This window comes from Camelus bactrianus, chromosome 11 (genome assembly GCF_048773025.1).
Source record: "Camelus bactrianus isolate YW-2024 breed Bactrian camel chromosome 11, ASM4877302v1, whole genome shotgun sequence".
In the NCBI taxonomy this organism is placed as follows: Eukaryota; Metazoa; Chordata; class Mammalia; order Artiodactyla; family Camelidae; genus Camelus; species Camelus bactrianus.
This window is the reverse complement of record NC_133549.1, coordinates 44,630,745-44,653,572: the sequence shown is the minus strand read 5'-3', so window position 1 is coordinate 44,653,572 and position 22,828 is coordinate 44,630,745. Positions and strand designations below refer to the sequence as shown.

The 22,828-nt window shown below is 39.1% G+C and overlaps 1 protein-coding gene across 2 annotated transcripts in view; it reads right to left on the bottom strand.

Moving 5' to 3' along the window:
• The window catches only part of TLL2 (tolloid like 2), a 120,384-nt gene that overhangs the window by 48,645 nt on the left and 48,911 nt on the right, over nt 1–22,828 (bottom strand). The window contains exons 3-5 of one of the 2 annotated variants that reach the window (XM_010971122.3): nt 21,774–21,851; nt 7,639–7,794; nt 4,638–4,755 (exon numbers count right to left, since the gene is read on the bottom strand). In XM_010971122.3, coding sequence (XP_010969424.2) covers nt 4,638–4,755; nt 7,639–7,794; nt 21,774–21,851 — 352 coding nt within the window. The remainder of the gene's footprint in view (nt 1–4,637; nt 4,756–7,638; nt 7,795–21,773; nt 21,852–22,828) is intronic. The other variant, XM_074373837.1, reaches the window with a different exon arrangement.

Genomic DNA, 22,828 nt, shown 5'->3' with positions numbered 1-22,828 from the left:
GCTTCTCTTCCAGGGAAAAAACACATACCGTCCCCCACTCTTCTACCCCCAAGTTTCTGCTGGACCATCTCTGATGACAAGGAGGAGACAGTGGAAGGAGCCCGCTGAGTTTCTGTAAAGTATGAGTCTTGATACTACTATCAGAGGAGACTTAGAGGTGACTCCCCTTCTGGGCACAATATTTTTTAATATATATTCATTACTCCTAATATAGAAAGGTATAAAAAAAATTAAAATGGCTCCTAGTCCCACCACTCAGATAACTTCTATAAAATATTTAAAAAATACATGCCTATGTTACAAAAGATCTAAGTATTAAGGCTTCAAAGATAACCACTGTTAACAGTTTCTTAAATGTTCTTCCAGAAAATGTAATACATCTATATACATATATATATTTTAATTACAAAATATGCCATGTTGTCCTTCATCTTGTCTTTTTTCCTCCTTAATTTAGACTTCTTTTTATAACAGCACATGTAGACTTCTCTCATTTTTTTTCAAAGCAACATAATATTAAAATCTGTTTGATCAGTCTGCCGTTAATGTACATTTAGGCTGACCCCAGTTTTTGCTATTTAAACGGAGCCTCAGGAGAGAAGGAGACAAAATAAATACGCAAATAAACAGCAAAATGCAAAACAAAGAAACCACTGGGGTCTTACTTGTTCATGGTAGGGTAAATTCCTAGCAATGAGATTAATGGATAGAAGGGTATGTGCATTTGAAATTTTGATAGTTACTATGAAATTGCAATTCCCAAAGGTTGTTTCGTTATATGCCCACTAATAGTATATTTAAAAGCCCTGTTTCCCCACAACTGGGCCAGCACTGGTTTTGCCAAACTATTTTTGCCAATTCGATAGATGAAAAGTGGTATTCAACTGTACTGAAATTGGCTAGTTTTTCATGTTTTATGTGACATTCGTATTTTTTTCTTGTGAACTATGAAATCACATCTTCCCCCCAATTTTTTTTTTAGGTTGTCCATCTTTTTATCACTGATTTGTAAGAACCTTTTGTAAATTAGGGAAACAAATCTTTGACTATCTATCAAAAGTGTTAACCAAGATTTTTCTCCCTTTGTTATTTCTCATTTGACTCTGTCTTTTATGTGTTGTTTTTGTTTTGTTTTCGCCAGACAGAATTTTAAAATTTTAATGTAACGTCTTTCTTATGTCCTGCTTAGAAAGGCCATCTACATCCCAAGATTATGAGTAAAATCCACTGTTGCTTCCTTCTAATACTTTTCAATTTTCTGTTTTTCTTTTCTTTCCTTTCTTTTTAAAAACGTTTACATCTTTGATCTACCTAGAATTATTTTTGGTGTAAGAAGTGAGTAGGATTCCAGGTTTATTTTTTTTCACAAGGAGCTATTTAATTATCCCAATATTCAAATATTCCAATTGATTAATCCATCTTTCTTTCACTCATTTAAAATGCTACCTACATCCACGTACAAGTTTATTTTAAACTCTTTTGTTTCATATATCTATTTTTCCTTGAGATCCAAACAGCTTTGCTATTATCTTCATTTGTATTTTAATATCCTATATGTTGGAATAAGACATCAGGCCCCTTTCTGTCCCCTCCCCTACCACTGTCCCTGTCACTACTGTTTGTCCTTGCTCTCTCTCTCGGTTATTTCTATGTGGTCATTCCTCCAGAAAAACTCTAATATTGTTTATTCAAGCTCTAAAAAATATATACATACATACATATACATACACACACACACACTCACACACATACAAAGTTGTTGTTTAAATCAGAATGGCAGAATGGCATGAATTTATAGATTATTTTAGAAAGTTCTGACATCTTTACTATGTTGGGTATTTCCATACGAGGAAATAGTATGCATTTCCATTTTTACTTCTTTTTTAAAAGTTTCTTAGAGTTTTGGCATTTTCTTCCCGTAGGTCTGGCATATGTTTGCATTTTTGTTAAGTTAATTCTTAGATATATTATCTACTATGTTTCTATTAAAGTTGTGATTTTTCCCATTATGAAAGTGTATCAAATTATTTCATTAAAGGAAAAGTAGTTAATTTTTTGTTTATTAATTTTGTAATCAATCACCTGAATAGGGTCTCCTTTTGTTTCTGATAGTTTTTCAACTGATTTGGGGTTTTTTTTAGGCATACATCACATTAACTTCAAACAATACAAACTTTGCCTTGTTCCTGCCAATATTCATTTTGTTTCTCTCTCTCTTGTCTAATTACATTAGCTAGTATTTCCAAAAGTAATGTTAAATATCTTCAAATTGTTCCTGATTCTAACAGAAATGCTTCTAGGATTATCATTGATAAACATGATGTGGGCTTTTGGGAGAGACATATAGATACACACACACACATATACACACATACATATCTGTGTGTGTGCAAGTCAATGATCTATCCCTGACATCTATTCCTGCACTACCTTGACAATTAAAACAACAAAGGCATGTTGAAATATGCAGATGTCTTTTCAGCATCTATTGAAACATGAATGTGGCTTCTCTCTTTTGATCTACCAATATGTTGAATCATGCAAATAGATTTCCTAGTGTTGAACTAGTTTTGAATTCCTTCAATAAACCTTCTTGGCAGCCTACTCTTCTATTCTTGTACTGCTGGGTTCTAGGTGCCAATATTTTAGTTAGGATTTTGCATGACTATTCATATCAGTTGAGTCTATAATTTTCTCTTTTTTTGGTGCCATCTTTTTCATTTTGGGGTAGCAACACCATGATAGTCCCTTTAAAGTAAATTGGAATAAAGTGTTCTTTTTTATGCTCTAAAAAGCTTAAATAGTACCAGAATAATTTGTTCCTTGAAGTTTTGAAAGAATTCATCTGTGAAATTCTAGATTTGGTGCTGTGGGGGAAAAGTTTTTTGTTCAATTTTTCAATTTCGTTCAAAGTTACTGGTCTGTGCCAGCACTTTGTATTGACCTTCAAGCCATTCACGTTATCCAGAGTTCCACATTTCTTGCCCTAGAGTTTTGTAAAGTACTCTTTTATGATTTTGTGGAATCTGTGATTATTTCTCTCTTTTTGATTTCTGATTTTGTGTATTTCTGCACTGTCACTTTTTTGTCTTTGACTGACAAATAAGCAATTTGTCTACTACAGTTTTTTTATTTGTTTACTCAAAGAATTTACTCTTCGATTTATTTGTACTGTAATGTGTAACCTTGTCCATTTTGTTGTACTCTCATTAGGTTTATTTTGTTATGGTGGTGGGTTTTATGTAGTTATTTATTTGCTAACTTCTTTGAATTGAATATTTCATCGTCATTCTTACTTAGTGATGTGAATATCTGAGGCTGTGAGTTTTCTTCTGGACATAGCTTTGCCCATATCTCTTCAATTTTGAACTGTAGGGCTTTCATTATCTAGGCATCTTGTAATTTTAATCCTGATTTATTTATGACCCAAGAGTTGTAAAAATGAGAGCTTTTAACTTAGCAGGTAATACAGGAATACTTATTTTATTTTTGTTGTTGTTGCTATGTTATTATTATGTCTAGTTTCATTGCTTTGCAATCAGAGAATATTTTAATGTTATTTCTGCCTTTTAGAATTCACTGATGTTTTCTTAACACTTAATAGATGGACAATGTCTATAAATGTTCACTAGGTATTTAAAAATGTATTATCAGGTTATAGAATCTGATAGATTCATAAGGCTACCTCTATTAACTATATTTTTCCAGTCCTCTACAAATCTCCACTTTTTTTTTTTTTGGTCAACTTGACATTGATCTACTTGGGTTGACAGAAATGAAATAAAGTCTCCTGCTGCTGGTGTTTCTGTCGATTTCCTCTCAAAATCCCGGGGGCTTGTTTTATGACTCTTAATGCTATGCTATTTGGTGCATAAAGATTTATGAGAGTTATATTCTCATTGTAGCTTGTACTCTTTCTCATTATAAAGTGTCTCACCTTTTTTTTTTTTTAACATGTTCTGCCTTTAAAAACAAACTAAGCAAAACAAAAACACCTTGTCTACAACTAGAATTGTGATTCCAGTTTTCTTTTTGTTTGCATTTGCCTGTAAGCCTTCTTTCCTTTTGCTTTTAAACCTTTCTGGGTCATATTCCCCAGTAGTCATCTCATGTATACAGCATGTAGCTGGATTTCAGTTTTTGAACTAATATGGGAAACTTTTTCTTTCAGTAGGAGAGTATATCACATTTACATTTATTGGCATAAACTTATTGGATAAGTTTATTCATAATCCAATCATCTTATTATTGTTATGTTTCCTGGAGGAAGTCTGTAAGCCCATGGAGCCCATAAAATTACATGCAGAATTTTGCTCCATCACAAGGGATCCCATAGATTCATCAGCTTCTCAGTGAGATCACTGGTCCCAAATTGGCTCAGAACCACTTCTCTGTATGAAACACTCCCAGTTCCTTCAACTGCTCCCATGACAGGAGATCCAGGTGGCTTCCTCCACCTATTCTGTCTCTGGATTGTGAACTCGTTGAAGGCAAGAAGAGTTTCTGACAAAAGCTAGCCCTCTGTATATTTCAGCATATTGGAAACACTTTGTTTATAGCAAATATTCAAGACCTATAAGTCATCTGACTTGTCTATCTCTGATTCCGCCGAGGTGAACTTGCGTTCATGAACTTACCCACAGGTTCTGTAACTGAACACAATAAAGCTTTCTTCATCAGTCCTCTCAATGAAGGTCACACAGGTGTGCTTCTCCCAGTGCCTCATGGCCTGCTTAAAGATGGCCCTCTGGCTTCCTGAAACGACAGGGCAGGTGCTCATCATCTGACTTGTGGGGCCATACTTTCCTTTGATGCTCTAAGTTACACTGTCTTATGACAAAGCTTGTTCTAATGATTAAAAAAATCTTGTTCAGGTGATCCAGAATAAAAATGCACTAGGACTAAGAATTTCTCTGCTAAGAATGCAATATAAGTTTCCTGAATTACCAAAACTTAGAGAGTAGGAGTTTGTGAATTGGAAGAGAGGGTAAAAATATTTACGTACTTTTGTTAGGGTTTTTTTTTGGGGGGGGGGGTGGGAGGTAATTAGGTTTACTTATTTATTTATTTTTTTAATGGAGGTACTGGGGATTGAACCCAGGACCTTGTGCATGCTAAGCATGTGCTCTACCACTTGAGCTATACCCTCCCCACTAAGAGGGTAAAAATGGATTTTCAAAATGTCCTCAGCTTCCCAATTTTTCTTTTGTATTGAGAGTACTTTTCTAAAGTTTAAAAAATGTTACTCAGGCTCTTCAATTTGGCAGTTTTAGGCTCGTGAAGTAACTCACCAGCACTGCACCCCACCCCTTTACCTGATTTTCTACCTACAGGAGGGTATCCCCATGTGCTCCAAAGTTCTATTTGCACAGACAGTCATGCTACTTTTGCATCAGGGTTCAGTGTTTGCTGGGGGATCCTGGAGCCTAGTTTTCTACAAGGCCTTTGAAAACAGGTGAATTTCATACTTTCTCTGAACTTTTCTCCATATTTCTCTGATTAGAAATGTGTTGAAAAATAAAGCAATATGTAAATTGTCTGGGAGCAAGAATAAAGCAGCTGTAAGCTCTAGGCTAATAGTATAAGTCAATAAGTATTCTTTTCAAAATCTATCAATCTGAAATAAAGAAGACTACTGCATTTTGATTTTATTAGAAACAATGAGAAGGATTTATAAAAATAGTTATTTGGGAAGTACACAGAATGGCTAGGGGCGGGATCTGAATTCTAGAATGAACTTGTTGCAAAAAACAAACAACCCAACAAACCATTGGGAGGCTCCCAGTCTAGAGGACGTGGATGTACCATATTGTTGTCCTTATCAAAACATAGACTGAAGAGTAACTTAGCTGTCTATTTTTGGGGGGACACCTTGACTCTTTTAGTTCAAATTGTTTATAGCTCAATTACTCACCAAATTAGCAATCCTACTAGTGACAGAATAACAAAAATCTCTGTGTAAAGACAGTTCTCTACATTAAATTAGTTAATTTTGATAAAGGTTATATAAATCTTTGGCCAGAAAAGCAGACCAGATCTGAAAGAACCTGGTTAAAATACCAAAGAACAAGTTAGTAGCTAATGACAATTCCTACAAGTCAACTCTTTAGGCACATGTCTCTCTCTCTTATGCAGAAGAGAGCCCCTTGAGGACGGGATGATGTCTTAGTCATTTTTTTATCACCAGCACCTAATTAAGGGTCTGGCACCGGAAGCCCCAGGTTAATGCTGTGGGAGTAGAAGGGAACCAAGGGCATGGATGCCGCCGGGGAGAGAGAGAGGGAGGGGGTGGCTCCGTGGAAGAGGAGGCGCTCATACTCTCTTCCAGGCTGCAGGTCCCTGTTGCCAAGGTCATCACAGTTCCTTTGCTCCTCAGAGGTTCTCAGTGGCTTTGGCAAGCCATTAGGACAACTGCTTCATCAACAACTTCTTGTAGTAGAAGTCACAGAACCAGGGATAGGAGACAAACTGAGACATGCTGTCCACGCGAAGAGCCTGGAAAAGGCAGCTCCTATGGCCTTTCACTCAAGCATTCAACTCACACTGGCCACAAGCCTGCTGTGGGCACAAGTGTGGACGGTCTACTGCTAGTCCTTGTTCCAGGTGTTGGAGATAAAGAATGAAAACCAGACAGGAAAAATAGCCCTCCTCCCACAGTGCTTGCATAGAGACAAAAAATAAAAATACAAGTAAACCAGCCACGCCATTTGATCTGAGACTCCACTGATAAGAAGGCAACCAAGAGAAGATGTGGGGAAGAACTGTCCAGGCAGACAGGAGAGCAAGTGCTAGTGTGCTGAGGAGACAATGAGGTGGGCACGTCCCAGAAGAGAAAGACGGCTGGTGAGGTCAGTGCACCAGGATCAAGGAGGAGCGAGGAGGAGTGAGGGGTAAAGGACTAGGTGGGAGAGGGGGCAAGGGCTGCCTTAGAGACCTTGGTCAGGAGTTTCAGTTTCATTAATGGCGCTGGGACACCATTAGATGACGTATTTATTTTAAAGAGAATGATACCAATAGCAAACAATTACTAATTACTATCTACGAGGCACTATTCTAAGTGATTTTTCTAAATTAACTCATATAATTCTCAAAACACCCTCAGAAACAAGGTAGAAAGTATTATCATCCCCATTTAGAGAAGAGGGAACTGAGGCATCGAGAGGTTAAGTAACTTTCCCCAGGATGCACTGCTGGTAAGTGCCTCGGCCAGGATTGGACCCAGGTGGTCCATCCAACCATGTCTACTGGCCACTCTGGTTACCCCGTGGTGCACTGATGAGGGTGTGGGGGGGTCCAGGATGCTTATGCAGACAGAGAATAGGTAAGTCACCATGCGCAGCTGCTCACATACCCACTGTGCAAACCATGTCCATCCTTCAAGGCCAGGGTCATGTGTCCCCCTCTGCAGGAAGCCTCAGGGAACAGGTGACCACCTCTAAGGAATTAGCCCCAGCAGAGACTGCAGTTTCCCCAGGCTGAACACACTGGACCCCAAGGGCACAAGGGAGCTTTAGCAGGTGAGACTGCTGTGGCCCCAGCATCCACTCCATCTCATTTGAGCCCTTCCAGGGAAGACTCTGCCAAATTAGGGAGACAAAGCACCCAGCCCCAAAGCAGGCCTCATCTGGAGGTACTGACCAGTGAAGTTCCCTCCAATGACATAAGGAATGACCCCTCCTGGCCATATCCTCTCTGTCCTTGAGGTTGTGGCTCTTCGGACCCGGGGAGGGAAGGTCTCAGCTCCAGCATGTAAGGTCCCAGGGCTCTGCGGAAGCACGGCATTCTCCTTGCCATCTGCAAAACAGTCATGCTGCCATTTACTTTGCTTTGAATTCCTCCTGTGTGTATGGGTAAGATTATATTATCCATGAATCCACAAGAGGGGATATTCAAAACAAATATTCTAAAGGGGATGTTTGGTCTGGTCAGGATTTTAAACCTGGGTGGTAGTTTTCCAGATGGGGTAAGTGTAGTAAATGTCCAGGTCTATGATGGAAGTGGAGGCGCACTGGAAGCCTTGAACGAAGCTGCATGGGGCTCAAGGGCAGCCCATGAGCCACAGAATTAGGTGGCCAGGACACTCACAGCCCTTTAGGATGGAGCCCAGTTAGGAGTGTACTCTCTTCTCAGAGCCATGGACCTCGGGGAGAACAAGCTGAGTCAGTCCCCTGCCTTGACCAAATACGATCAATATTGTAAATTTGGGAAATAATTTGGCCAGTATGACAAATGAAGTGAGCCAGTCTGTGATGCTGGGAAAATTAATTCTTTGTAAGATAAACCCCTGGAAAATGTCTCATAAAATCCCCCAGCTCCCCTGGATCTCTCTGCACATCTGGACCTTCAAGGGAAGAATGTAGGGAAGAAATGGAGCCTCTCTAAGGTTCTGAGTTCGAGGTATGGTCCCTAGAAAACAGAGATAGACAGGTGGGTAGACTCTCTCAAACCTGCAGCAATCGAATAATTGAATCCACATTCGTTGTATTCGTCACTCAGACAATTTAAGGTTTTGTTTTCAGTCTGCTTGCTTACCCTCATCAGTCTCATTGGCAGCATTTTCTCTTTAGTTGTATATTTTTCCCCTTAAAAGTCAGCTTTTGGTTTTGTTGATTCTTTTCATTTTCATTGTTCCACTCATTTTGTTAATTTTCTTTATTTTCATTTATTTTATTCTGATGTTTCCTGCCTAGCTTCTTTTCTCTCTTTAAAAAAAAAAATTGAAGTATGTCACACACCATAATAATCACCATCTTAAAGTGTACAATTTAGGGCTTTTTAGTATACTCACAAAGCTGTGCAACCATCACCGCTACAGAAGCCCACACTTTCATCACCAACAAAAGAAACTCTGTATCCATTAGCACTCCCTCCTTCCAGCCTTTGGCAACCAGTAATCCACTTTCTGTTTCTATGGATTTGCCTATTCTGGACATTTCCTATAAATGGAATCATGCATCATGCGGCTTTTTGTGTCTGGCCACTTTCACTTAGCATGTTTTCAAGGTTCATTCATGTTATAGACTGTGTCAGTACTTTGTTAGGTTATATGGCTGAATAATAATCCATTGTGCAGATATACCACATTTTGTTTATCCATCCCTCAGCTGGTGGACTTTTTGGCTATCATGAATAATGCTGTTACAAACATTAACATGCACATTTTTATGTGGACATATATTTTCGGTTCTCTTGGGTATGTGCCAAAGAGTGGAATTGTTAGGGCACATGGTAACTCTATGTTGAATCTTTTGGAGAACCACCAGATTGCTTTCCAAAGCACCCACGCCATTTTACATTCCCACCAGCAAAGCGTCAGGGTTCCACTGTCTCCACATCCTCACCAGCACTTATCATCAATCTTTGATTATAGCCATCCTAATGGGTGTGAAGCGGCCTCTCAGTGTGGCTCTGATTTGCATTTCCCTAATGACGAATGATGCTGAGTATCTCTTCATGTGCTAATTAGTCATTTGTATAACTTCTTCGGAGAAATGTCTATTCAAATCCTTTGTCTATTTCTTAATTGGGCTGTCTTTTTATTGTAGTGTTATCATTATTCTTTATATATTCTGGATACCAGATCTTTATCAGATATATGATTCGCAAATATTTTCTTCTGTTCTGGAGGCTGTCTTTTCATTTTTATGATAGTGTCTTTTGAAGCACAAAAGTTTTTAATTTTGACGAGGTTCAATTTGTCCATTTTTTCCTTTTGTTGCTTGTGATTTTTGTGTCATATATAATAAATTACAGGCTTACCTCACTTAATTGTGCTTCATTTTATTGTCTGTGTTTTACATATTGAAGGTTTGTGGCAACCCTGAGTTGTTAGATGATGGCTAGCATTTTTAGCAATAAAGTATTTTTTAATTAAGGTATATACCTTGTTTATTCAGACATAATGCTTTTGCACACTTAATAAGCTACAGTATAGTGTAAACATAACTTTTACATGCAATGGGAAACAAACAAAAAGTTGTGTGATTCACTTTATTATGATATTCACTTTATTGCTGTAGTCTGGAACTGACACCACAATATTTCTGATGTACGCCTGTACAGCTTAACCCTACCTCATAGTGATTTATATCTATGCTTTCTTTTAGAGTTCTATAGCTTTAGCTCTCTTATACTTAGGTTTTTGATTATTTTGACTTAATTTTTGTGTATGGTGTGAGGCAGGGGTCTAATTTCATTCTTTTCTATGCAATATCCTGTTGTACTAGCATCATTTGATGAAAAATCTAGTTTTTTTCCCCATTGAATTGTCTTGGCACCCTTATCAAAAATTAATTGGCTATCCTTTTCTAGCTTCTTGAGTAGAAAGTTTGGCACATTAATTTTCAATCTTCCTTATATTCTAATATTAACACTTAAGGCTAAAATTTCTCTGATTCCTCTTTACCTGCATCCTATCTTTGACACTTGCATTTCAATGTTAGACATTGATACGTTCTCTAAGTTTCATTTCAACTTTCTTCTTTGATTCCTGAATTATTTAGAGGTGTGATTTTTAATTTCTAAACACTTGTCTCTAAAATGTGGGCATTATTGATCTCTAACATTGCTTTGTGTTCCAAGGACCTATCTTCTAAGGCAGGAGTCAGCAAACTTTTTCTATAAAAATATAGACAGTAAATGTTTTAAGTTTTGTGGTTAATATATTTTTTGTTGCAACTACCCAGCTCTGCTATTGTAGTGTGAAAGCAGCCACAAACAGTATGTAAATGAATGGGCATGGCTGTGTTCCAATGTTTTATTTGCAAAAACAGATGGCAGGCTGGATTTGGCCTCCTGGCCATGGATGCTGGCCCATGCTCCAAGGTATCAATTCTTTGATGTTTTGAGTCTTGCTTTGTAGCCCAGTACATGATTGATTTTATAAATATTCCATACATCCTTGAAATAATGTGCACCAAAATTGATGGTTGAAGGATGCTACATATGTTGTTCAAATATTCTACCTACAATTATTTGTGGCTCCTTAGTGTATTAGCTACTGAGAAAAGTGCTTTAAACAACCTTGAGAACATTGATTGTGAATTGTCATCTCCTTTTAAAAAAATTTTTTGCTTTATATTGTCCAAGGCTATGTTGGTTAAGTAATATGAGTTAAGGATTGTTAAGTGTTTCAGTTAAATTGTTTCTTTTATCATTAAATACCTTTATCTGTAATAATGTTCATCCATAATAAAGACTATTTTAGCTGATATTAATATTGCTATACCAGCTTTATTTTGAGCAGTGTTTGCCTCGTATAGCTTTTCTCCATCCACTTATTTTCAATCTTTTTGTGTAATTATGTCTTTTGTTTTAAATGAGTCATTTAACAGATATTATTCTGTGAGCAATTTAGATTTCCCACAACAAATGATAAAACGATCTTTGCAGTGGTCATAATGCTGAGGTTCAATATTTTTGTTTACTGTATATTAAATAGTTTTTGTAAATTGAAAATTTCATTGAGATAATCGTAGATTCACATGCAGTTGTAAGAAATAATACAGAGAGATTTTGTGTACCCATTACTCTCTTTCCTCTAATAGTAACATTAAACTGTAGTACAACATCACAACTGGGATATGGACATCCACTGATCTCATTTCCAAGCATTATGTATACTTGTGTGTCTAATTCTACACAATTTAATTATATCGTATGGGTTTGTGTATCCACCACCACTCAAGATACTGAATAGTTCCATCACCATAAGGATCTCTCATGTTTCCATTTTAAAGTCATATCTGCCTCCCTCCCCCTCTCTCTCAACCCAAACCTAAACTCTCAACCATTAATCTGTTCTCCATTTCAGAAAAATTTTTCATTTGAAGAACATTATTTAAATGGAATCCCACAGTATATAACCTTTGGGAATCAACTTTTCTCACTTAGCGCAATTCCCTGGAGACTCACCCAAGTTGTTGCATGTGTCAATAGTATCTTTTTATTGCTGAGTAGTACTCCACGGTATGTATACACCACAGTTTGTTTAACCATTCACTTGCTGAAAGACATCTGAATTGTTTCCAGCTCTTGCAAACAAAGCTGTTATGAACATTGATGTAGAAGTGTTTGTGTGAAGATAACTTTTTATTTTTCTGAGATAAATATCCGAGAGTGGAACTGCTGGGTCACATAGTAATTGGGTTTATTTCTGGGTTCTCTACTCTATTCCATTGATCAGTGTGCTTATCCCTCTGCTATAACACTGTCTTGAGTACTGTAATTATATACAGTCAATCCTCCATATTCATGGGTTTCATTTCAGAGATTCAACCAACTGTGGATTGAAAAAAATTTTTTTAATTCCATAAAGTTCCAAAAAGCAAAACTTGAATTTGACATGCACCAGCAAATATATAGCATTTACATTGCATTAGGTATTATAAGTAATCTGAAGATGATTTAAAGTATATGAGAGGATATGAATAGTTCATATGCAAATACTATGTCATTTCATATAAGGGATTTGAGCATCCATAGATTTTTGGTATCAATGAGGGGCCCTGGAACCAATCCCCCAGGGATACTGAGGAAGGACTGTAGTAAGTCTTAATATCAGGTGGAGTGATTACTGTCACTTTAGACTTCTTTTCCACAATTGTTTTAGCTATGCTTATATATAAATTTTAAAATAAGCTTATCTATGCCTACAAAAAAAATCATGCTGTGATTTTGATGAGAATTATATTCAAATTATAGATCAATCTAGATAGAATCGGCATCTTTACTACATTAAGTCTTTCTTCCAACCATGGACACAGTATGCCTCTCCATTTATGTAGGTCTTTCTTGATTTCTTTCATCAACATTGTGTAATTTTCAGTATACAGATATTATACATGTTTTTTAAGTGTACAAGTGTTTCGTTTTTAATTGAGTGATTATAAATGCTATTGTTTTTTTAATTTTGGTTTTTGCATATTCATTATTAGGCACGTGTAAGCATTTTTGTGTTTTGGTCTATTCTGCCATCATGCTAAACTCATTTATTAGTTCTAGAAATTTTTTGTTTGTTGTAGATTCCTTGAAATCTTCTACATAGACAAACATGTAATTTGGATAATAGGAACCATTTTATTTCTTCCTTTCCAATTTGTATGCCTTTAATTTATTTTTCTTGCCTCATTGCATTGTCTATAACTTCCAGAACTATTTTGAATAACAATACAAAAGCAAATATCCTTGTCTTGTTCCAGATCTTAGAAGGATTCTAGATTCAAACTTTCACCATTAAGTGTGATGTAAGCTGTGGTGTTTTTGGTTAATGCTCTTTATCAAGTTAAGATAATTTCTCTATATTCCTAATTTGCTGAGTTTTTATCATAAATATGTTAGATTTTGTTAAATGCTTTTTCTGCATCAATTGATGTTATCATAGGATTTTTCTTTTTCTCTTATTGATATATAGTAAGCTTACATTGATTAATTTTCATATGTTGGAACAGCCTTGCATACCTGGAATAAATTCCACTTGATTATAGTGTACAATTTTTATACATTTTTGTCATTGATTTGCTAATACATTGTTGAGAATTTCTACATTTAAGTGTAGTTAGGTTTGAGGTGTGTCTGTCATAAACAGCAAAGAGCTAGATTTTATTTTCTTGTTGTTGTTCAACCTGACAATCTCTCTTTTAATAGCTGAATTACACTTATTTTATAACTGATATACCTGGGCTTATTTACTTCTTTTTTTGGCTTTTGTGCTAACTATTTGCTGTTTTTTCTTTGCTGTTTCTTTTTCTCCTTTACTGCTTTATGTTGAATTAAGATATTTTTCTGTATTTACTTTTTATTTCTATTATCTCTTTTCTATTTTTTAGTGTTGCCTTTAATTTTTAACATTTCATTCTTGACTTAAAAAAATATAAAGGATGAGTGAATTAGAAGATATATCTAAAGAAATTAGAATCTCCATTCTCATTCTGAAAATACAGCATCTTAAGATATTTTAATTTGTAAACAGATCCTCCAATTTTTCATGTTAGTTTCTACTTACTTTTATTAAAATCCCAAATTAGTCAATATTACCAAAGATTCATATGTTGCAATATAGGTTTATATCTATGTTCATATTCACCCATTTCCTTGCTTACTTCTACTTCTTGCATCTCCAAATATCTTTCCTGGAAATGAATGCATCTTTTATTATTCTTTCATGATGATAATAAGCTCTCTCAGTTTATTTTGTCTTCATTCAGTTTATTTCATCCTCACTCTGGAAGCAAAATTTAGCTGAGAATGTATAGAATTCTAAGTTGACAGTTTCCCTCAGCACTTCAAAGATAGTATTTCAATGTCTTTTGGGCTTCATTGTTACCAACAGGAGGTATCCTTTTAGTTTAATGGTTATTGCTTCACTCATTATCTGTCTTATCTTTTGTTCTGTTTTCCTTCTTTTGTCCTTTGTCTTTGATGTTCCTCAGCATCATTATAATTGGCTAGATGAGGATTTGTTTGCATTCTCTGCTTGAGAATCTCTTGAAGAGAGTTGAAGTTTTACATCTTCTTTCAATTCTGGAAAATCCTAATTCCTTAACTGTTTGACCATTGCCTCCTCTTTCCCAGTCTCTACGGCAATTGTCTCATTTTCTAGATTTCCTATTGAACAGTCTCATTTTGTCCTCCATGTCTCTTCATCCTTTTTCACATTTTCTGTCTATCTCTCAGTGGTAAAAATGTGTATGGTTTCCTCACATATATTTTCTACTTCACTAATTCTCTCTTCAGTTGTGTTCAATATACTATTTCTCCCATTCCAGTTTCAATAAATATAGCTATCATTTCTAGAAGCCCTATTTAGTGGCTTCTAAATTGACCTGTTCTTTTTTCCCCACACTATAGTTTCAAATTCTTCCACTGGCTCTTTAGTCATTTTCTGTATACCTATTTAATCTTCCTCAGATTGTCCTATTATTTCTACATCTTGGGGTACTACTTCTCTAATTTATTGTCTCTGCTGATTCTCCTTCACAGATTAACTTTTCATGTTTCTAATGTTTTTATTTAAAGTTCTCTTTTAAGGGAGGCTATTCCTTTCCTCGGTAGTTCCATATGCCTTCAATAGTAAGTGTGACCTTGTTTTTCATTTTTTCAAGTCTCTTCAGATTCTATGGGCCCTAGATCAATGTTTATGTTAATTTCTAAGTTAAATATTTCCATACATAGGAAATGTAAATTGAGAACTTATTCCTGTGTGAGAAACAGGCTATAGGATTTAGTTTCTCATAGAAGATTTTTTTTTACCCCCACTTAGAACCTAGAAAAGATAGCAAGATTTCTTGTCCCTCCTCTCAACCACTGGGCAGAGTTTTTCTAGTCTTCTTTTTTTTTAATGAGTAGGAAACCCTTTGAAGGAGCTTATTTTATGCAAAATCTTAGTCTCCACTCCCCGCCTCACATGGGAGCAAGGCCACAAATCCTGAACCTTTATTGTTACATTGTCATTGAAACACCTGCCCTCAGTATCCCAAATCCTGGCCCAGTTTCAATGCCCTCTGCATAGGTGTGCCACCATCTGAAGTTTAGTTCTGTGGGTTTATGTTCCCTATTCTCTTCTGATCCTAACAATTTCCCTTTCTTTTCTTTGCTCTTAATGCCGTATTTTCAGTTTGGGGTAAGGGGAAGGTTACATTTTTTCCCAGCAGTTTGATGTTTGCAAAAGGGGCCCCTGCCAGTTCAGTTGCCAGAAAGTTGGTATCTAATACAATTTTAAACCTGAACATAATTGTTCTGTTGCTAGAATTTCTAGATCAGAAGTCATACACTTGCAGCTCTTGGGATAAACCCAACCCACAGATGTGTTTTGTTTGGCCTGGACATTTTTGGCCCATACTGTATTTTGTTTTTTTTTAAATCTCACTTGAGAAGCCAACATTTAAAAATCAAGGAATTTCACATAAAAATCCAGATTTTCTAGTTTTTCTTTAAAGATGAAAAGATCTGGCAACAGTGGGCCCATCTTCCATCATTTACAATGCACAGCAGTTAAGTAGCACCTGCTCCCTACAGGCAGAGCACAAATTTTCCCAGCTGCTAGAATCTATCTCCCACTTCACAGGGTCCCCTCCAGCCACTTCACCCATGGGCATTACCTGCTTGGCCTCTACAGAGATTCCAGCTTGCTATCCCAGCCCAGGACTCCAAATTGCATCCAGATTTCAAATGTGAGTTACCCTAGGAGACTGGAAGATCCGTGAGGGCAGGGACAGTGGCCAGTTCATTCACCACTCTATTCACACCCAGCACAGTGTCTGGTTGGTGGTAAGCATTTGGTGCTTTTGGATCTTGAATTCATTAATTAAAGAATGGGTGAGTTATTCTAAAAATAAACAACCAACAGTGCAAACAATTCTGTGGCAGAAACCACTCCAAAATGTTGGCAGCCCTGAAGCCCTTAATGTTTAAATCCTGAGAATCATCATGTCTTAAGTAATCACAGGCAGCGATGTAGCAAGTGGAAGTTTGTTATTCATTTCCCATATGGTTTTCAACAAGTCTCTTAATTTTCCTCTGCCGCCAACTCTCCTTTGGAGAATGGATAAAAATACTTCTCCATTCGGGGAACTAACACAAAGTCATCCCATGTTTCTCAGACAAGCTGTGCTATATATACATGTGACCTGGTATTGTTAGGACTTGTGTGCAGCGAGTCAGCATGGGAAAATCTTAAGTGCACCTGGAAAGAGACTGGGGTGTAATTTCCAGAGATGGGTTATTGAATGACAGCTTCCCCCTTGGTCCAGTGAGAAATTTAATTTGCCGAGGACTCAACACAGGAAGCATTTGCCGATTAAAAATATGTCTAAACAGATGTTCTGCTTAGCCTGGAAGAAGGATCTTAATGCAACTGTCATTATTGGATTTTCTTGGATTACTACTATCTGGAATCAGAGTCCAAATAGAAGGATGTAATTATTTATTATGGTCCAAGAGTCCTGCATTTGAAGAGGAGCTCAGGGGCGTCTGAAAGGATTTAACACGCTGGGGGTGGGGTGGTCTGGGGGATAAACTCCATTTAAATTCTCTGGCTCTGGGAGTGGACTCTTCCCTCTCTGAAAAAGCTGAGTGGCCATAGCTATTCAGTGTTCTGTCTCCAGCTGAAGGCACAGCCGTGTCATAAATAGAACCAAGCCTGACCCAGCCTTCTCAAGCAAGGAACTGCAGATTTTCTATTAGTTAACCAGTCCCTCCCAAGCTGGAAGTAAACACCCCGACAGTCCAGCCACCTGCATAACCCTCACCCCACGGGTGATGGGCAAATTCACACCTTGTCTGCGGTGAGCTTTAAAGGCTCAGTGAAAAGGGAGACTGTGGATTATTCTGCACAATGGTTCCCAAACCTGGCTGCACATTGGATTCAACTGGGGAGCTTTAAAAAAAATTTGGTGTCCATTGGGACTCAGTTGGCCTACAGGACAGCCAAGGATCTGTGGGTTTTCAAGCTCCCCAGGTGATTCAAAAGTGCAGGGAAGTTTGAGAACCACTGATAGAACCCAAAGGTTAAAAGCAAGAGGTTTGGAGTTACGGGGACTTAGGCTCAAAATAAGCACTGCCATTTACTTCCTGTGTGGCTTTAGACAAGCCCCTGTCCCTTGAGCCTTCCTTCCTGCTGCACGGTGGTGTCGTGGATATCGAACCAGGCAATGAACATCCAGCGCTGGCCATGGTAAGGGCTCCATGTGCGCTGCAGTAATGACTACCACATCTGCATTTGGGGACAGGCTCGAAAGAATGCCTAAAGTCAGTTTCTACAGTTACATGCAGATATGCTGACATAAGTAACATTCAGGGGTTCGGGTGCCACGTGATGCTCTGTGCCCAAGTTTGTGTGATCCCTGTTCTTTGGTGCAACCTGTTTCCTTTAGTGATTGCCTCAGCACAAAGCCCTTAGACACTATTACCAAAAGTGGAAGGTCTATTCTCTTTTATGAATGTGGTTCTGGAAATCAGACTCTATCAAAACAGTCACAGCTTCATTCGAGGTACAGTTACACACTCCATTTCATTAATTCCATTATCAGCCCCCAAATGCAGGCTGAGCTCTCATCTCCAGGGGAGGAGGACTCCTCAGACCAAAGGGTCTGCCAGGTGGATGCTGAGTGAGCAATTCTCTGAGCCCCCCAGCCCTCCCCAAAGCTGGAAGCACAAAAAATCCCCACCGTCAGGGCTGAGGGGAGCCACATAATGCCAGGAAATAAACCTGCTGTGGCAGCCAGCGGGCCAGGGGCTTCCCTCAGATCCTTTCTCCTGCTTGAGCAATCTCTTTTTCTGGGGGTGGTGGAAGGAGGGCAGGTTGTAATTAAAGGGGAATCTGAGATTGACACAATTTGTCTCATATTTAATTCAAACAAAAACAAGAGGCTTCCAGGCTGGTGCCAGACAGTGTCCTGGCCGGATGGATGGGAAGGCTGGAGGGACACTCAAAAAGGATCTGACCTCGCCTCACCTTTGGGGGCTCCTTCCTCCTCAGGATGCAAGGCTTGGCCTGGATGCTTAAAGACCTGCTCGTCTACTGCTGTAATACAGTCATGGAACTGGCCTAACCTTGACATTATCCTCTTCAAACAAACCAGGGTCATATGAGGGGCTGGAGACTATGGATGCAGCCAGCTGCAGGGGTGTGGGGCATGGGTGGGAGAGTGCTGTCATCATCCTCCTTAAAATACTCAAGAAGATCTCTTGTCACTGTGTGAGTACCGTGTACAACCCAATCAGAGGCAGAATTTTAATGGGCTGCAGCAGCCTGATTCCTTCCTGTCATCCTTAATTGTGTTTCTGTGCAGCTGTTGAACAGCTGTGGAATCCCAGTCCAGAGGTGGACGATGCACTTTCAATGCTGGACAATGTAATTCTTGGAAGTGGCAGCGGAGAGGAAGAAGTGGAGGCGCTCTGCTTATTGAGTACCTCAAGTTCCAGACACCTGGCTATGCACTTTGCATGAATCTTTCTAATATATTTCAAATTCTCTCCAAGCCTTAGATGAGAAGTTAGATAACTTATCCAAGGTGGTAGCTACTAAGTGGCTGAGCTGAGATGCAAACCCAAGGGTGTCTGAGTGTTTGAGTTTATTTGGTTGGGTCACTTTATACCCAATAAACTAGCAAACATTAAACCTCCTGACACAGCTATTGCTGGTGAGCAGGTAAGATGCAGTGAGGGAAGGCAGTAGATAGTCTCCAAATATGGCCACACCTCTCAACCCTGTGAGCTCATGCCACCTCTCACATTAAGGGGTGGAATCTATTTTCTTTTCCTTGAAACTGAGCTGGCTTTTGGCTTGTTTTGACCAATAGAATGTGGCAGAAGTAGCATTCTGAGAGTGCTGGGTCCAAGGTTTAAGTGGATTGGTGGCTTCTGCCTCCTCCCTCTGGGAAGCCAGCTGCCACGCTGGCTGGTTAGACAACTAAATAGTGAAGGTCCACGTGGATAGAGGAGCCAAGAGGAGGCACACTGAGGCACCAGATATGAGACAAAAGCTTTTTTAGACCACTAATCCCAGCCCAACTGCTAGATGAACACAGTCAAGTGAATGACTCCAGCTGACATCAGTGGAAGAACCACTCCACTGAGCCCAGGCAACCCACAGAATCGTGAAAAGTAACAAATCACCATTTGAAGTCACTATGTTTGGGAGTGGTTTTTATGCAGTAATACATCACTTAAATTGTGAAGGAAAAATTAGGTACAGCATCTACATCACTGAAGGGTGATGGCAAACCTCTCTGGTTTCATCCCAAACCCTGTGCTCCATTTCTACCACTAAGTGTGCTGGTTTCCTGTGGCCAAAATGAAGTGACACTGAGTTTGCCAGATGTCTGGGAGCTTGAAAACGCCTGTCAAAATACCTTTGAGAAAGCAAAGCAGAAAAATACAGATTTTAAGGGGACCCTGCGCACGGTCCCAGCAATATGGAGTGTGACTGAGAATTAGATGCATGTTTGTCAAATGCTGGTGTTGGGGAGTGGGAGCAAAAGAATCTGCCTCTCTGAACGAGGTCAGATTGATAAGAGGGGATCAGCAATAGAAAAGTGGGCCACAGACAGGAAGAGGAAGGACTTCCTGGCAAAGGTAGGAAAAGATGCTAAAAGTTACCAGGAGTCAGAGAAATACAAGTTAAGTAATAAAAAAGCTACTGTTTACATTATTAAAAACACTGATAACACCTAGGGCCAGGAGGATATGGTGAAAGGAGTACACTTATAAACTGCTATGGAAATGTGAATGGTTACAGCTTTTGAAATGCATTCTAGCAACATCTATTAAAGACATACTAAGTGTGTAGGGATCTATGTTCAGGAATTTTACTGCAGTATTGTCTATGATGGCAAAAACTTGGAGCGAAGTGAGTATTAACTGATAAAGGAAGGATTGAATAAATTATGGTTCATTCATACCAGGAATATTTTGCGACTATTCAAAAGAATAAATTGAAGTTAGAATAAGTGTCCTGGATGGGGTTTGCCATGAGGGATTGATGAGAGAGAAAAGCATAATGTATAAAAAACAGGTATCAAATATGATCCCATTTTTTAAAGAATGACAAAACTTATATCCATATATATGTTTATGTGCTTATATGTATGTTTATCTGTGTATGTGTGTCTGTCTCTACATCAGCATAGATATGAATATATGTGCATGGAGAAAAATGTGGAAGGATACATACCAAGTTACTAGCATATATTTCCCGGGGAAGAGTAGAAGGGTGGTATGTGGGAAAAAAGTGAAGCCGGAAGCCAAATTAAAGGGAAGAGAAAAAAAAAATACAACACTATAAAAAGCATATGATGATATCATCATATCTATGCATTTGTGTGAAATTATATATATGTAGGTGTATGTGTAAAATACACAGTCACATTAAAGCAAAACTATAACATAAAGCAAATACTGATTTGTATTCATCTCTGTATGGGATCCCTGTGCATCCCTGAAACACAGGATTCTGGCATTTAAAGATGATTCCTTTTGCTCTGAGTTAATTTTACATAGAAGAAATGCCATTGTTGGCAGTGAGCCCTGATTCCTGCAGGATTCAGGCCAGATAGAGGCCCAGCAACCTCTCTCCTCCTGCACATCAAAAAATGAGAGGCTTCCAGTGAGACACTTGCCCATAATCTCCAGGAGAGAACTCTTAGAGCGCTGGTGTGCAGACAGGCAGAGGTAGTACCTCCAGGCAGGCACCTGCTGACTGGTGGCCCTGCCCAGACAGCCACTCCCTCAGCCTCCTCTCCCAGCAGCCCAGGCCCCACCGCAGCTTTATTTTCCTTCCTTGCCTCCCACACCCACTCATTCTGCCAGACCCTTAGTTTCCAAAGTCTCACCATCCCTCCTCTCAGCTCTCAGGGCCTTTAGCTCACCAGCCAGCACTAGCGAGAAAAGTCAAGCCCAGATTGCAGAGTTTAACTGAAGGCCATCCAGTCCCCGAGCAACCACATGCCACCCTTATGCTTTTCTCTGGCAGCCTGCCCACCGCTCTCAACAAAGGGACACACTCCCTCATCCCAGACTTCACTGCCTCTAGTCTACCAAGATTGAAAGTAAAAGGTACAATAAGAGGTTCCCAAAGCCAGGAACAGGGCAGGGAGAGGAAAATGGAGAGTGACCAGGACTAGATAGTGGTGATGGTGGCACAACATTGCGTGTGTACTTAACGCCACTAAATGGTACACATTAAAATTGTTAAAATGGTAAATTTTACGTTATGTGACTTTTACAACAACTAAAAGCCAAAAAGTACCCCCAGGCCTGGTGGGGCCTCTCCTTACCCTCTCTAGCTTCCTCGTGGCTAGTATTCGTGGCTGTAGTGTTCAGCCAGCTCTCAGATGGCTGCTCTCCAAGCCCACCTAACAGAACAAAGAAGAGAAGAAATGTAAGGATGTATCAGGCTTCTTTGCCCCAGCACCAGGAAATAAGGGAACAAATCTGGTCACCTGTGAGATGATCAGAATCAGCAGTGGATCAGTAAAGATTTGTTCAACAAAGGATGACCAGGCTCCTACCATGTGCTGGGTACTGTTCTAGACACTCAGGTCCAACAGAACCCGCTTTCTTACAACCATGCACATGGTTCACACATTATAAAAGCATCCTCTCATCCAACAGTTCAAGGGCACTTGGAGTGAAATATACAAAGTTAACAGGCAAATCCCAAAGTCAGCATCCTCACCCCCACCTCCCTGAGAAAGCCCAGTGCAAACAGGACGCTCTCCTGTTCTGGAGTCACTGGCATGGGATGCAAGGAGATGTCCATCAGTGCTGCTCCTGAATATGTGATGTGGCAGTTGCTGCTGCCTTGGCCAAAACAAGCGTCCTGGTTTCCCCTCTTGGGTGAGTCTCCTTTTAGAAACTGCTGTGTTTACTTTATAAATGAGACCCTGCTGCAGTCAAGGACGGTGATGTGTGTACTTATTTGCCAGTAGCCATCATCTAGAAACCAGGTTCACATCTGTCCCCACCAGGAAGATGCTCAATCAGCATCTCCTATTAGACCTACTGGGAGCCCTGTACAGTCCCAGGCAGTGGGGATCCAGCAGTGAACAAGACAGAAGGTGGGTATGCCCCAAATGGGTGGCTGGGTAATAATGGTAGGTAAGAAAATAAAGGAATAAGATGATTATAGGTTCAGAAAATGCTCTGAAGATCAAATGCAATATGTGGTAGAGTGGACTGGAGCAGCTGCTTAGAAGTGGTCAGAGAAGGCCCTTTAGGGAGGTGACATTTGGGTTGAGACTTGGAAGACAAGAAGGAGCCAGCCACACAGAGACCTGAGTCAGTGCATCCTGGCAGAAGGATAATCAGGAAAGAATCTGGATCAGGAATG